General features: G+C 41.4%; 2 protein-coding genes across 3 annotated transcripts; both read left to right on the top strand.

Annotated features, from left to right (window-relative positions):
- Positions 1 to 126: 126 nt before the first annotated feature.
- aldh16a1 (aldehyde dehydrogenase 16 family, member A1) lies at positions 127 to 9,798 on the top strand. Of its 2 annotated transcripts, XM_030793449.1 has the most exons (18): positions 127 to 212; positions 429 to 524; positions 1,550 to 1,649; positions 2,079 to 2,205; positions 2,518 to 2,675; positions 2,766 to 2,843; positions 2,999 to 3,186; positions 3,374 to 3,532; positions 3,963 to 4,121; positions 4,423 to 4,579; positions 4,983 to 5,058; positions 5,183 to 5,288; positions 5,416 to 5,546; positions 5,757 to 5,924; positions 6,341 to 6,545; positions 6,739 to 6,924; positions 7,198 to 7,323; positions 8,888 to 9,798. In XM_030793449.1, exons 2-18 carry the CDS (start codon positions 438 to 440, stop codon positions 9,059 to 9,061), a joined length of 2,385 nt encoding a protein of 794 aa, XP_030649309.1. In that variant the 5' UTR covers positions 127 to 212; positions 429 to 437; the 3' UTR covers positions 9,062 to 9,798. The 2 variants fall into 2 exon arrangements, with proteins under 2 accessions (XP_030649309.1, XP_030649310.1); XM_030793450.1 differs by lacking the exon at positions 127 to 212 and having other exon boundaries at positions 222 to 524.
- A 3,740-nt stretch (positions 9,799 to 13,538) lies between these two features.
- Positions 13,539 to 15,362, top strand: LOC115829882 (ferritin, middle subunit). Its single transcript, XM_030794053.1, has 4 exons — positions 13,539 to 13,811; positions 14,204 to 14,350; positions 14,469 to 14,594; positions 14,921 to 15,362. The coding sequence occupies exons 1-4, from the start codon at positions 13,710 to 13,712 to the stop codon at positions 15,074 to 15,076; spliced, it is 531 nt and encodes a 176-aa protein (XP_030649913.1). The 5' UTR covers positions 13,539 to 13,709; the 3' UTR covers positions 15,077 to 15,362.
- Positions 15,363 to 15,704: the final 342 nt, after the last annotated feature.

Genomic DNA, 15,704 nt, shown 5'->3' with positions numbered 1-15,704 from the left:
TACAAGGGAACATCTGTCCATCTCTGATACTCATCCGTGCGAAAACAAGTGTATGCATAGGCTTCGATCCCACTTGAATTGCGTTTATTGGTTCACGTACAGTAAAGAAGTCAGTGACAGTCTTTTGGGCGGAGTAATACGAGTGAATGCGGAGAAGCTCTTCAAAGCAGCACGTTGCATTTTTTGCGAACTTCCCAAACGACTAATTTTACGTAAGAAAATCACAAAAGCGAGTTTTTTTCCTTTAGTTTAATATTACTGTGGTTATTTCGTGTCCTCCTCCAGTGTAGTATTTCGAAGGAAGGGGTAGCCCTTGTCTTGTTTTTCACGTGAAGCAATTCTAGAACGAATCACCTTCGATTTAAATACTGGAAATTAGCTGTCTGCATCAAACTGTATGTGAAAATAATTTGATGCTGTAAATATAGGTGCATGTTATGGCAGGGAGTACCACGAAGACCGTTCACGATATATTTCAATCTATGGAGTACGGACCATCTAGTTCTTCCTCCAGCACTGCACAGGTAAGGTTTTCACCTTTTCTTGTTAAGATAACAAAACCAGCAACTCACAAAATGTCTCGGTAGGTGATATTTAAAGTGCAATCAACTAGCAATCAGAATGGACAACTTTAAACCAATTGGGCATATTCTGTCTAGTTAGTGTATGGTTTGCACGTGATTTGTATTACATCAACGTAAACTCACAAGGAAGACATGTGACAGTAAATGAAGCTAAAATTCTTAGATAAAGTTATTAGAGTCATCAAGCACAGAACAAAACCGCGCTGGCCCGTAGCCGTTCTCCGCAAACGTGGAAGTGTGAGTCCGATGAGCATAAAGGTCTGAGAATTTAGCAAGACAGTGTCACAATTTTCGTGCCAAAGACCTAAACGTTGGTTAAAGATTCACTGTGATTGTCACGGAGTTTAGAGTCCGAGTGAATTGGATAATCTGAAGAGGTGTGTCTATGGCGGCCAATCAGGACTTTATTTCAACCCTGTTCATCCGTTAATATGTGTACATATTGTTTATGCATATTCCTTTAAGAATTGTCCTGCAGAGGAACCGTTGAACAGTAATCACCCTCTCTTAAATATATCTTTGAAGATAATGTTGGAAGTCTTTTTCCAAATGTCCTTATGACATGAATTTTGTAACGCAGAGTAACTCAGAGTAACTTTGTAACTCATTCCATTCCATCAAACCTTCCAGGCCACAGCAGTTTAGCCAGTTCATTTATGATGCAACTGACTCACTTAATCAAAAGACTAAATGACCTGATCAGTTAAATCAGAAACGTTAGTGGTATGACAGTTATGGGTTGAGCAGAAGCAAAAATATGTGGAGCCAAGAAAGAAAAAACAGCTATTGCCTTAATGCTTTCTCAGTTAAAAGATAAAAACTGTAATGCCGTTGATTTAAAAGATATTTGAACAAACTGAAAATGCAGTGTCAATTCATTGTTTGTTGCAAGAGTCTGACTAGCCTCCTACTGTTCTCTTTTCTTTTCTTTCTTTTTTTTTTTTGGAAATTGTCCTCTGTTTCAGTCTTGGCTGGACCAGCACTCTCGTTCTTTAGGGCTCTTCATCGATGGGAAGTTTGTTAGCCCAACGGGCAGGCAGTCACGCACTGTGACCGATGCGACGGGTGAGAAAAACTAAGATACGTCGATCAGATTTCTCTCTCTCCTTCTTTCTCTCTGTCTGTCTTTCATCACTCACTTTCCATTTACGCTTATTTCTTATCCTGTCAGTCTCATCCTTTCACTCTTTTTATCATCTACTTCAGTGTTTCCCGGGTTTTGCTTCTGTGTATCCAAGGTTTAGGTCTTAGCTCTGACACACCTGCCTTAACTAATCACTGGCTGGTCAGGCAGCTACTGAGATGAGTTGGTGTGTTAGAGCAGGGAGATAAAAACGGGTTGTGCCGTAGGCTTCCAGGAGCACAAGAAATAAATGAATCAGGAAAAACCGATCTAATCTGTTTTTTAATGTATCTGTGAATAGTCTCCTTTCATTCCTCACTTATATCTAATTATGTCTCTGTCTTTTTTTCTCTCTCTCTCTCTCTCTGCAGGTGGAAGTGTGTGTACCACAGTCTGTGCGACAGAGGATGACATTTCTGCCTCCATGTCCTCTGCGACCAGTGCTTACAAGGCCTGGAATGACCTGAGCTGTTACCAGAGAGCCAAGGTCTTTCTGAGGTACCAAACACTGCAGAACTATGGAAATAACTGAACAGCTCATGACAGTGAAACTTTGCTTTGTTGGCATATGTTTTTTTTGAAAGAGTTCATTTTGGAAAGTGGCCTCTATGCAGTGGTTAGTATGTGTGCATTGCACTGCTATGTAAAAACTTTGTTATAGAAAATATGACATTAGTTGAAAAGAGCCAAGGCAAATGTTTTTAAGTTCTGAATGGTTGAAGTTGTATCTCTTTGTCCTTTAACACAAAGCAGTTGCATTGACTATGGTGTGTGTGTGTGTTTGTGTGTGTGTGTGTGTGTGTGTGTTAGGTTGGCGAGCGTACTGCAGAAACACAGCCAATGTGTGTCAGAGCTGTGTGAGCTCTCCCAGTCTCCCACCTCTCCTGCCACACTGGTCAGACTGGCCCAGTACTACGCTGGTTGGGCTCAGATACGAGACACGTCTATGCCTGACTGGACCCCACGAGGTGCGTGTGTATGATAGAGAGAGAGAGAACTGGCGTGTGAGCATGTGTTGTCGACCAGTTATATAATTTTCATGTTACTCTGTCTCATAGGTGTGGTTGCAGTCGTTGGCTCTGATGACTGTTCTCTGTACTCTCTCTGGCTGAAGGCTATACCAGCTTTAGCTATGGGTGAGTTTCTCTACCCCCCACACAAACTTTGTGTCAATATGAAGTAGCTCTGTGGTGCCCGGCGTCCTGTTGTCAATTTCCTACCAAAGTATGGGCGATTAGAATGCCATGAAGAGCAACCAGACTTTGGCCACTGACCTATTTCTGTATCCTAGGCAATGCTGTTACTGTAATCCCTGGCGTGGCAACAGCCCTTCCAAGTCTGCTACTGGCCCAGCTGTTTGTGGAGGCGGGACTTCCTTCTGGAGTGCTCAGCGTCTTGACGGGCAGTGATATGTCATTGGGAGCTCAAGTGGCACAAAATTCTCAAGTGAACTATCTGACCTACAGTGGCAACAAACAGGTAGGGGTGTGTGTGTGTGTGGTTTTTAATCTAGAAAGTGAGAAGAGCATTTGACCAAAGGTTTATTTCATACATATGTGAGGAGAGACTAGATAAGAGTTTGCTGATGACAGGGTGATGTCTCTGATAAGTCCCTCTCTGTCTCTCTCCCTCTCCCTCTCCTTCCCTCTCTCTCTCTCTGTGTCAGGATGGAGAGATGTTGGCTAAGCAGACAGCTGGCTGGGGGGTACCTGTCTCTTACTCTCTCTCCCTCAGCTCTGTGTGTCCTCTCATTATCTTTGAGTCTGCTGACATTGACAGTGCTGTGGATGGAGTGATTGAGACAGCATTCAAAAAGAAGAGAGAGGTAAGATGTCAGCCAGTGAGGATAAATATGGGAGAAATAAAGTCCTTGATATGTTGTGTCCCTTTCTGTCCACTGTTCATAATATACCTACTTATGTGGCAATGAGAGAGCCCCTTCCTATATTCTGCCAGAAACAGAAAACTCATTTTCACATTATACCTGAACTCTGACTAACCCAAACTACTGTAGTGCTTACATTAAATCTCCCCAAATTACTGATAAAATGTCATGGAAAGGTTATATTCTATAGGGGAACCTATTAGTAGTTCTTTTCAACTCAGCAATGTAAGTCACTCTTGATAACTGTATCTGCTAAATAAATGCAGTTGCAAAGTGTAAGCTGTTTTGATGTAACATGTTTTACTCACTCTCTTTCTCTCTCTCTCTCTCTCTCTCTCTCTCTCTTTCTTTCTTTCTCTCTCTCTCTCAGTGGCGGTGGGTGTTGTGTGTGCAGGAGTCAGTTTGGGACAGTGTTGTTGCCCGGCTGAGGTTGAGAATGACAGGGATGAAGAGTGTTCCCCTGTTGGCTAATTCAGACAGGGCTGTGGTGGACGCTGCAGTGCAAGAGGCTCAGCAGCAGGGGGCGACAGTAAGTCGACTCAAGTCAAGACACCTTCACACATCACACCCAGATATGAAGCCAACGTCCATTAGATTTATTACATGCCTCTCAGTGTTTATTTTTATACAAGTTTCCTAATGCTTACTCTGTGTGTGTGTGTGTCTGTGTGTGTGTGTCTGTGTGTGTGTCTGTGTGTGTGTCTGCGTGTGTGTGTGTGTGTGTCTGCGTGTGTGTGTGTGTGTGTGTCTGTCTGTGTGTGTGTGTGTGTGTGTGTGTGTGTCTGTGTGTGTGTGTGTGTCTGTGTGTCTGCTCTCTCTTTGCATTTCAGTTGATCCAGTCCTGTACTCCACCTCCCTCAGGGTCTGCGTATCCACCCACAGTGTTATGTGGAGTTGCTCCCTCCTGTGCTTGTGTTGTCTCCCCTCCGCCTGGACCCGTCCTTCCTCTCCTCTCCTTCAGGAGCAACGCAGAGGGAGTCACACTCGGTATGGGGGGGGGCTCATTCAAATACCTCAGACAAATATTCTGACAACTGATCATCAAACAAAAAACTCAACCCTGTGCAAAGGGATGTGAAGAGTATGCTGTGTTATTGTATAAATAAAAATTTTATTTAAAAAAATAAAAAATAAAAATTTCAGTCGTTCCTTTAGCCATGACGAAGTTACTCTCTGATTTCAGGCGTGACCTGTCGTTTGGCAAAAAAACACAGAAAGCATGAAGACATTCTTCAAAAGTTGCCTTAAGATGCTTTTATTCTAATGAAATACTGGATAGTACGAGATAAAAAATTCAGAGTCGTGTGCTGTAGTTTGTGATGTACCTGTTTTGGTTGTCATGGTTATGAGAGCTGTGGTCAGAGTCAATGTGGTGGTGGTCTGTTGCCAGGTAACCACAGTCCACACGGTCAGGCCGCCTCAATCTGGACAGAAGATCTAACCCTGGCACTGGAATGTGCTAAGAGGTAAGCAAACAGTTCTACCTGTTCATTTGTCTTTCTGATCCCCTGTCTGCCTCAGTTCTTGCATGTCTTCTAAAACTCTCTCATTTTCTCTCTCTTTTCTTTCTCTCTTTTTTTCTCGCTCTAGTCTGTCTGTGGGCTCTGTATGGGTGAACTCTCACTCCATCGCGGATCCCTCGCTTCCTCTCTCTGGACGAAAAGAGAGTGGGACCAGCACTGACGGAGGTAGAGAGGTAAACACTTCCTTCTGATTGGCTGCTCATTTTAATGGTTGCCACTTAGCCAGTAACAATCGAATTCTTGTTGGTTCCACACACTTTCCTGAATATCTGATTGGTTGTTGGGGGGGCGGTTTTGCAGGGTCTGTATCAGTTCTTGCGTCCCACCCAGTCGCCACCACTTCCTCGGTCCACGCCCAGTTCTGTGGACTACAGCTCTTTTGGAAGTGCGGAATCCAGGGCTTCAATTCCAGAGGGAGCTGACCCATCCAGGTATGTGTGTGTGTGTGTCCTAGAAAGCCTGTTTGGATGTCTCTAGTTATTCTGTTACCAATCCATGCCCACTAGAGGTCAGGGTTGTTTTGAAATGCTGTCCAGCAAGCAACTCTCTCTCTTTCTCTCTCTCTCTCTCTCTCTCTCTCTCTCTCACGCTCTCTTTCCTCATTCTGTCTGTCTGTCTTTTACTCACTCTTTTTCTTTCAGTATCCCTCGCTCTTACCAGCAGTTTGTCGGTGGTCAGCAGAAGAAGGCTGACTCTGGCTGCACTAAGTCAGTTTCGGGCCCAGGGGGCGCTGTTCTGGCTTACTGCCCAGACGGAGGGAGGAAGGACGTCCGTAACGCCGTGGAGGCAGCCGCCAAGGTCCAGCCAGGGTGAGATCCTGCTGTCTTTCCCTTAAAGAGCCTGGAACGGTCCAAATGACTGACTCCTCTGTGTTTATCCCTCCGGGATAAGCGGAAGTGAGAATGTGTTTGACTCATTCAGCCATACACACGTCTCTAACACTCAATTTCCGCAACATGTTTTACTTCGTGTTTCTCTGTAACAGTTTTGGAAAATCCAAGTATTTTACAAAATAATTTTTTTTCAAGTGTAAATAGTGTGGACAATCCTCTCTCCCTGTTGCATTCGCCCAGATTACTGGGTTGTTGTTACTCCACATTAAAGAGGGATTGAAATATCTTTCTCTCCTTCAGTGGATGTATATACTAGTGAGCACTTCAGTTAATCCATTTTTTCGGTTTTTATTTTCTGTATTTAAATCTTGTTTCTTTGCTCTTGTTTCTAGCTGGATGAAGAAAAGCCCATCTGCGCGCGCTCAGTCACTCTACTCCCTGGCTAACAATCTAGAGAAGAGGGGGCGGGACATAGCTACATCAATCCACAAGCAAACTGGCCTCTCACTGGAAGAAGCTAGCAAGGAGGTGGAGCTTAGCGTCTTCAGGCTCTACGATTTGGCGGCTTGGTGTGATAAAGAGAGGGGTGGAGTCCAGGTGAGACCTATTGAACTTTTTGCAATTTATCATATTGGACTTTTTTTTCCTAATATTGTTGTTAGTTACTTTTAAATAAATTCATGTATTATTTTATTGATTCCAAACTGAGATTTGTTTATCTGTGTAGCTAAATTCATCTATTCATAATTTATAGTCTCACATATACTGGATGATGTGTTCCTCTCCCTAGCTCCTCCCCCAATCTGGCTCTGCCCTGTCCATCCCAGAGGCCATAGGGGTGGTGGGTGTGATCTTACCTGACCGAAAACCCATCCTCTCCTTGGTTTCCCTGCTTGGAGCAGCTGTTGCCGTGGGCAATGCTGTAGTCATGGTACCCAGTGAAAAATACCCTCTTCCATCACTGGAGTTCATCCAGGTGTGTGTGTGTGTGTGTTTTTTGCCCATTCCTCTGTGTAGGCATCTGACAGCCCATGTGTAGTGTGAGTGTGTGGGTCTGTAAGTTAGTTATTTTGATTCAGTGCAGATTAAGGACCTTGTGATCTCTGTGGAGACAACAGAGCAAAGTTCTCCTCGCTGACTTTTAGCTGCACTATATTACCCTTACCAGTCATGTGAATGTTTGTGTTTTCTTCTTTTGAATCAGATGACACTCAGTGACCTACTGTTTCTCTCCTCTGTCCCATCTCAGGTGCTTGTGGACTCTGATCTCCCAGCAGGCGTGGTCAGCGTCATCACAGGGGGCAGAGATCAGCTTACCCATGCGTTAGCCAATCACAGCGTCATACAGGCTATATGGTACTGGGGCAGTAAAGAAGTGAGTGTCTCTCTTTCTCTCTGACCCTACTCACACTAAGCTGCTGATCTGTGAATTAGTTTTAAATGGTTGTATACAGATTAGTACTAATGGAACTCTCATGAGACCCAGTAATTGTGACATCACAATGGCATGTATGACAGCATAATCGTCCCCACCAGTATCTGGCCAGTCATAAGACAGCTACAACAACTGCATCAACTGATAACTGTACTACAGAGACACTAGCTATGACTAGCTCATGACTGAGTTTACATAAAGGGTGGTGGCAACTGGCATGAAATATTACAGCTGCTAATAAACCAGTCAGCAAATACATATATGATATATGATTTCTTGAACAATAGTACATTTGGGGATGTACAACTATATCATAAACTTCATCTTACTCTCATTATTCTGACCCAGAATTCTTATACTGTAATTCAAAACTGTTATTTTGCATTTTGCTGTTTCTTTGTTATCAGGGAAACATAGACAGCCTTTAGCTATTTCCCCAATCTTTTATCTGGGTCTCACAAATATTGAGAAAGGTTCATTAAACCGTTTTTATCATTAAAGAACTAGTAAACAGACTTAGGGAGTTTTTCCTTGTCACTGTCGCCTTGGGCTCACTCACTGGGGGTTTAGGCACCGATCGCTGTGAAGCTGCTTTGAGACAATTGTGATTGTAGAAAAACGCTATACAAATAGACTTGAACTTGAACTTGAACTTAGTGTGAATGTGGACAATGAGATGTGGGTTATTTCAGTGATACTGAATGAATGAACTTCAGTGAAACTGCTAGTTTCACAGTAAACCTGGTGTGAAAGAGAGACTTCTGCCTCTTTTTGGACAATATTTATTTATCTGGCTAAATTTAGTGCAACTTCAGTTTCCTCTTGATCTTTATTGGAACTCACAAAAAGGTTCCAGACTGAGTGTATCCTGAGTTCCTGCCCTGGAGTTACTTTTACCACCACATAAGTTTGATGTGTCCCAAGGTTGAGTGAAAAGCTCACACATTCGTAATAGAACGAGTTCTGAGGAGACGACATCTAAAGGACACCAACCATGAGTGAGTCATGTGAGAAACACTGGAGTATCGTTTTACAACGTGACTCTTTTATGTAGTCATGTTATCTTGTGTAGAAGTAAACTGAGAGTAAGTAAATTTAGTTTTAAAAAACACAAACCAAAGAATGGTTTAAACCAAACTTGAATTTTTGGATAACATTGACTCGGTCTGCTGTGATGAGATATGAGTCAATGCCCACTTTCCACGGACACTACGATGTCTGTCCACTAGATTTTAGCTATTCATGGAAGTTGATGAGAGTTTTTTTTAAGAATGCGTTTTAAGGCTTTCTTGAAACAGGAACATTCTAGAAAACACTGACCTCTGGGACAAACTAAAGTAAAAACAGTCACATTTATACATACGACCCTCATTCTCATAGGAGGTTATCATGGGCCCTGTTTTGCAACTTGGTGGACTTTTGACCTTGAAAAGATGCAAAGTCATCTGTTCCTAACTGACCCACCCCCTTTTCTTTCTTCCTTTTCTCTCTTTCTCTTTCTCAGGGATGTCAGTTCCTCCAGCACTCCTGCTGTAGCCCTCTGAAGCGTCTGTGGCTACACAGTGAGGAAGAGGAGGAAAAGCAAGGAGGAGGAAGAGACTGGACTCATCCCTCACTTCTCGAAGAAATTTGGAGAGAGGCTGTAGTGTGGAAGAGTCTTTGGATTCCCACTGCTTAAATCTGAGAGAGAGAGAGTGAGAGAGAGAGAGAGAGAGAACGAGAGAGAGAACGAGAGAAGAATGAATTTAACAAATATTGAAATATTGATGATAATCAATAAATTAAATAGTTTTGGAAGGATGAAGGAGGTTAATCAAGCTCAGGTCTTTGCAGAGGCTGAAAAAAAGAAGTATTTCACAATGCACTTAATAAGGAAAGAGAGAGAAGTTAAAGAGGAATTGAAATAACCAAGTTGAGTCTGAAACATGCGGCCCAAGAATGTGTCTGCTTTTTTGAGGTCAAAAATGAACGGCGAAAGAGGATGAAGTTGAAAGAACCTTTTATTTTCTGTGGTCTCTTTCTCTGTTGCTGGTTATGTCCATGGTGTTCTCCAACACACAAAGGTTTTTGTTTTAATATGGTATAACTCAAATTCTTCTATTGTACCAGACACTCATACGTCTGTTTTTTTTTTAACATTCCCAGACATGTTAAAACAAGCCCTTTTAATCAAACAGTTACACACCCTGCCCTCTGCTTTCATTCACATAATAAAGGATGTTTGAGAGTAAAGTTCAAACTAATACTGTACCCAAATATACTGTAACACTGAGTCTCAGTTACGGGTGTGTTATACCGATGGTAACAAGTTCTGAGCCTGACCAAACATGAAACATGTACTTAAAGTCTCAATGTGTAAAGATGGAGTGCTTAATTGCATTGAAGTCCAGAAATAAAGTAATTGTTAACCTTAAAGTGTGTGTGTGTGTGTGTGTGTGTGTGTGTGTGAGAGAGAGAGAGAATTTGAATGTATTTACTTAGATTAATACAGTTGTTGGGAATGTTCCTCATCTTAGTGGGGCCATTGTCAGGATATGGAAGTTTTACGTCAACAACCATTTTCACAATATCATGCAGAAAAGGCGTAGGCCTGTTGCAACAGTTTGCTGTTAACAGAGCACACAAAAATCACAGCGCACAAAAATAATTTTCACAGCACCTCTTTCTTGAAACACATACATAAACATAAATGTTCACAGATACATACATGTGTTCATACACAGGTACATACAGATGTGTTCGCAAGTGATAATGTAATGTGACAACAACATTGGTTCTAGCTGACCAAAAAAATAATTTGCTCAGAAAAAATATTGATGAGAAAAAGCAAAAGGGTGGCAGGTGTTCAGAATGTGATTGAGAAATGCACAAAGCCGATATGTAGGAGAGACAGGGACGGAGGTTCTCCGGCATGTGAGTTAGAATTACAGGTTGAGCTACGTTTGAGCAGAATTTAGTAAACCTTTATGATAGCGAAGGTAACCCAGCACTGTGCTAAAACTGGAAAAACAGTTAGGAAAATGGAAAAACAATAATGTCTCTAAACGACAGTATCAGCCGAAGCAGAGGTATAACAGCTTGGTAAACAAGATGACTGAAATATTGCAAGATGACATTCTCAAACGTGTACAAGGGTCAAGTATGACAATGTATAAAATGATGATGTCAGACGTATAGTCAAATATTAACGGCTAGAATGTCAACAAAATAGTTCTGGGGGAAAAAACGGAGGTATTGATTGGCTCTTTGTTGACTAAAATGGTGTTGGTTAAAACTCAGGCCTACCACTCGTGGCCCGAAAACGCATTGTCACAGTTACCTGGCTGGACACTGGAGATGGAAAAGTTATTTAAGTTATATGGGATAGTAGCACAGTCCTGCACGGACTGGACAGACTTCCAAGAAAACATGAATGGGTGTCAATTTCATGCCTGACACATTCCGAGAACTATCCACACATTTCCACCACAACCTACCTCATTAACCCGGGTTTGGATAAGAATTAGATGACAAGGCACAATTTAATACCGAGGGCAAACGATGGTAAAGATTAGAATGGGCCGTAGAACGCTGAGCCTATGTCGTTTATTCCTGTCAGTCAGTTGTAATGCTCGGGTAACGGGAGGCTTTATGTTAAGTGATGTAATGTGAACATAACGAATAGTAAAGGTTAAAATATCGCGCAAGATTGTCGGTTGGTTATTTCTGGGAGAAGGCACGGAGATAAACCAGTCACTGAGCCTGGGTGCCATTCAACAAATTTTTTAATATTAAAAAAAAATTCACTCCAAGCCGCTTAATTTCTCCTGTTTTCCTTTTTTCTCCTTCTGATGCAACGTGCAGTTTACGTTGCAGAATAACACATGATGATTAGCTCACTTCTGCCTTTCATTTCCTCCTGGAGCGTTCACAGACAGACAAAACAAGCGGACACGGTGAGTCGTTGTTATGGTTACACCCCCCGCCCCCTCCACGAACGCAAGAAAGCTGAAATGCTGACTCAGAGTGACACAGCACAATTTTAGGTCTTGTGACCCAAACAGCAATGTGGGTTCATACCAGTACAGTGACTAGTTAGAGTTAGCAAAATGTTGAGTCATAACTCTTTTACAAAAAGAATGCGATAATATCACTATGCAGTCATGTGTGTGATTTCATTATTTGTCTCTTTAAAACGAAAGAGAACAAATGAATGACAGTTAAAAAAAGGTACATACATACATACATACATAGGCTACATACATACATTCACACATACACATAAAAGCTTTACATTAAAAAGCTTTCAAACTGAAGCAACACTGAATTTGGGAAACTATTTTAACAATATGTATCTGCAACGTCTTAGTCAAAACTCTTTACCAGCAACCCTACAAACACATGACATTTAATAATTAACAGTTATTTTCTTTCATTCATTAGTTTACTCATTCAGTAGTTTTTCACGAAAAAATGTAGCCTATAGCTGTAAATAAATAATACAATGGCGAGGACTGAATAAAGGTTTGATTTCAGCTAAATCAGTAAGATAGCATTTTAATAATTAGCCAAAGTGAACTTTGTCAAAAACGCTGTTTGAAAAAGCTAATATCATTGGGGGAAAAAAGTCGCCAGTATGTCTCTCTCACAAAGGTTAATGACATGTCTGACTAAAATACTTATTCCATCAAATCAGTTTCAAAACTGACCGTATATTTATCATGTTTATTACAACTTATCTGAAAATAAGGTTTAAAAGTCATTATCCCACAAGTGTATAATGGTTTTAACGATACAGTCGAATCATTTAGCTGTGCAGGTGCCATTTGCGTACTTCTCTCATTCATACATAAACATATCAGAATCTGAGACTGAGAGACGGAATGACAGGCAGTTTTTCAGTTGAGGAAGAACTTTGGTATGATAGAAATGTTAGAAACTGAAACAAAGGCTCTATCACATTGTTTGCCATCTGACTGACAGTGTATATATTTAAACACAGTCAAACGAAGATAATGGCTACTGGGTGTGTGTGTGTTTTGTCTTATGAAATCAATATTCACACAGGTTATTTAACTTCTGAAACAAAATCATACAACCTTCAATTCTTAAAATCATGGTTTCTTGACTTTTTTTTAAATACTTACAATTAGACTAACTGTTGTACCTACAGCCATTATGTAACGTACAGATGGCTGCAATAATAAATGCATTAAACACAATATAAAGTGAAACACTAATTAGGTATAAGAAAGTAGGCTATTAGCTATAACGTTTCAAGAGAATTAGATTAGATAAAGGTATCAGAAAGTAAAATTTCCATTACTTCTTCACAAAAGCAAGATAAAAGTTCGACTTTCAGACAGAACACGTGGGCTTATTTGGAATAACGAAGCCCATCTTTATTGAGGTGTCCTTGGGACATAGTCCAGGTGTTGAGTAATCGTCTCTCGGCTGTAGGGAGCCCCTAACCGCGGTCACATGAGTTTCGCGGCCTGAAATGAGTTCATTGTTCTTGTACTACGTTATGGCGGCGATGCCTTCTCATTAATTCATTTAGTAAATTTTAGTGATTAACGTTTCTACACTGAATAAATGTACTAAAAATTAGTATATGTCCCCTATGATGTGAAATTGCAGTGAATGTGTACGAAATTTTTAGTGTGGTGTTATTTTTCTTATGACTCGGGCACTGTCCGAGTGTGCAACTGTGGACCCAACCTTTTCACGAGTGTTCACAAAACTGTGAATTTTTTGTATACAAATGTATTAATTTATCATTAGTAGGATATCTGTAGCCGCACGTAAAGGTCAGTTCATGTAGTTCTTTAGCTGCGTCGTTAAGTTAAAAGGTCGCTCTGCTTTGAAAATACAGGGACGACACATAAGACATTGCATTAATTGCACATAAAAATGTAACTGCTTGTTCACATCTTTTATTCCGGTCAAGAATTCTGCTGTTTTATAATTATATACGTTACATTACTACAGTCTAGTATTTTCTGGGGGGGGGGGGGTCGATTCTCAACACTTCCTTGTCTAAGCATGTCGTTGGCCAGTACCTTTAAGTCGCCCGCCTATTTTCTTAAATTGCAGTATTTGATTGGCTGTTTACTATCTCGTTATTTTTCACTGACGTATGCTGTTTGTTGGGGATAAATAAGAGACACAGACGCTAGATTCTCACAGCTTTGGGAAGATTCATCGAGGAGTTCTTGCTTCAACAGTGCTTGAACGGAACTTCTTCTCTCGTCCCTTACGGCTTAACATTCCGCTTTAATTTAACTTACTTAGATTATATTTTTGTACGGTACTTTTGATAAGAAAAGACGAAAAAATCCGCCGAAATGGAGTCCCAAATTCGTCAGAATTACCACCGCGACTGCGAGGCCGCCATTAACAGGATGGTCAACATGGAGCTCTTTGCTTCATACACTTACACCTCGATGGTAAGAAATCTTTGATTTGAGTATTTTCACAGATCAGAAGTCAGACCGGCGTGTCCTTGGCACCGTAATAAGCAAATTACTTGCGGAGCCTTAAGAACAAACTAAGCGCATTTGTTAATTTATTTGTCAATGTGAATATATTATATTCCCCTATCACTTTGTACGTGAACGTTAGACTTGCGACTTTAACCTCTTCAAGAGGTGATTTTAGTAAACAAACCAGTGTTGCGTACACGCAGTTGCTTGTGGGTAGCCTCCTAGCCGCGGAGTCAACAATCAATATGTTTTGGTTATTAATTTACAACCTGAAGCAGTACATGGGGGGGGGGAATGAATTACAAATTGTTATCTTATTCTTCATCTAATATACTTTCCTCCTCCCTTTCTTACAGGCTTTCTTCTTTGATCGTGACGACGTAGCCCTCCCTGGTTTCGCCCATTTTTTCAAGGAGAACAGTCATGAGGAGCGCGAGCACGCTGAGAAGCTGCTGGCGTTCCAGAACAAGAGGGGCGGCCGCATTTTCCTTCAGGACATCAAGGTAAGTCCCCGAACTGTGATTCTCTATAAAACGGCTGGCCTCGTAATAGTAAAGGGAAATATTATCTAAGAACCGCTTGGACCATTTGCTGAGAAAGGAAAAAAAATTATTTCTGCAGAAACCCGACCGCGATGAGTGGGGCAATGGCCTGGAAGCAATGATTTGCGCCCTGGAACTTGAGAAGAACGTTAACCAAGCTCTCCTGGACCTGCATAAGATCGCCTCTGAGAAGGGCGACCCCCATGTAAGTCTTTTTTTTTTTTTTTAAATCAAACACCCGCGCACACGTACAGGGAACACTATTGTGCCAGTATTTTCCACTGCTGGGCGGGTGGGGATGAGCATGCGCACACACTCCAACCTTGTTTTACTGCTCGTTGGCATGTGTCAAGGAAGAAACAGTAATGAATGTATTTCCTTAAGAGGATATGACTGCTACTGTGTAGAAATACATGCCCAGAGGTCATTCTGACAGTCATTCTACAGTCATCTGATATTTGACCTTGCCAGTTCCTCTTTTAGATGGGTTTTCTTCTGTTTTTTAACATCTCCCATCTGTCTCTCCCGCAGCTCTGTGACTTCCTTGAGACCCACTACCTGAACGAGCAGGTGGAGGCCATTAAGAAGCTGGGAGACTACATTACCAACCTCAGAAAGATGGATGCGGCCAACAACCGCATGGCCGAGTACTTGTTTGACAAGCACACCCTGGGAGGGAAGAGTTAAATCTAGTCCCAGGCTTTGGCAGTGGCCTACAAAACCACATTTATTTCACTGTGTCTTGTCCTGCATTCATTCTCGGCGTGCACAATCTTGGCTTTAGCGATGACCAGTGCTTGAAATCATAACAATGTTCTTAAATTCAGTGTTCAGCGTAAAGACGTGATCTTGTGGAAGATGTTCTCGTTGGTGTCAGCAGCAATGGAGCTTTTGCACTGTTCTGTTAATCTGCCTTGAAAGCTGTTCTGACTGTTTTAACTCAAATCTGAAGAAATAAATATTTTGTGCTGGATTTGTGCCTCTTGTGTATCTATGTAATGGTCTCGTGAGTTAGTACATAAAATGTTCAAGTGCAACTTTTTCAATTATCAACAAACATGGCAAAATATTAACAGTACACACTGTACTTGGAAGCATACTAATTTTGAAATACCCCAAGCAGGTTCAATATTTCATAGTTGGAACACATGCACAATTGGTCTCCTTCTGTAACATCTACTGTTAGGCCCATCATAGAAAGTTTATAGCATACTTTCATGTCCCTCTGGCAGGGTTAATTGGAACTTGTCCATAAAATGCCTGACTGTTGGTTCAAAGTTTAAATATGAGCAAAATTGGGGCAAGGTCACTAAAA

Source organism: Chanos chanos, chromosome 16 (assembly GCF_902362185.1).
Source record: "Chanos chanos chromosome 16, fChaCha1.1, whole genome shotgun sequence".
NCBI classification, from domain to species: domain Eukaryota; kingdom Metazoa; phylum Chordata; class Actinopteri; order Gonorynchiformes; family Chanidae; genus Chanos; species Chanos chanos.
This window is presented reverse-complemented; position numbering and strand designations above follow the sequence as displayed.

Bases quoted from the DNA above. Each gene is read 5' to 3' on its own strand.
- LOC115829882 (XM_030794053.1), top strand. From the start codon at position 13,710: ATGGAGTCCCAAATTCGTCAGAATTACCACCGCGACTGCGAGGCCGCC. The intron at 14,351-14,468 runs GTAAGTCCCCGA...TTATTTCTGCAG, and splicing joins TTTTCCTTCAGGACATCAAG to AAACCCGACCGCGATGAGTG. The intron at 14,595-14,920 runs GTAAGTCTTTTT...TCTCTCCCGCAG, and splicing joins CTGAGAAGGGCGACCCCCAT to CTCTGTGACTTCCTTGAGAC.
- aldh16a1 (XM_030793449.1), top strand. From the start codon at position 438: ATGGCAGGGAGTACCACGAAGACCGTTCACGATATATTTCAATCTATG. The intron at 5,925-6,340 runs GTGAGATCCTGC...TCTTGTTTCTAG, and splicing joins GCCGCCAAGGTCCAGCCAGG to CTGGATGAAGAAAAGCCCAT. The intron at 6,546-6,738 runs GTGAGACCTATT...TCCTCTCCCTAG, and splicing joins AAGAGAGGGGTGGAGTCCAG to CTCCTCCCCCAATCTGGCTC.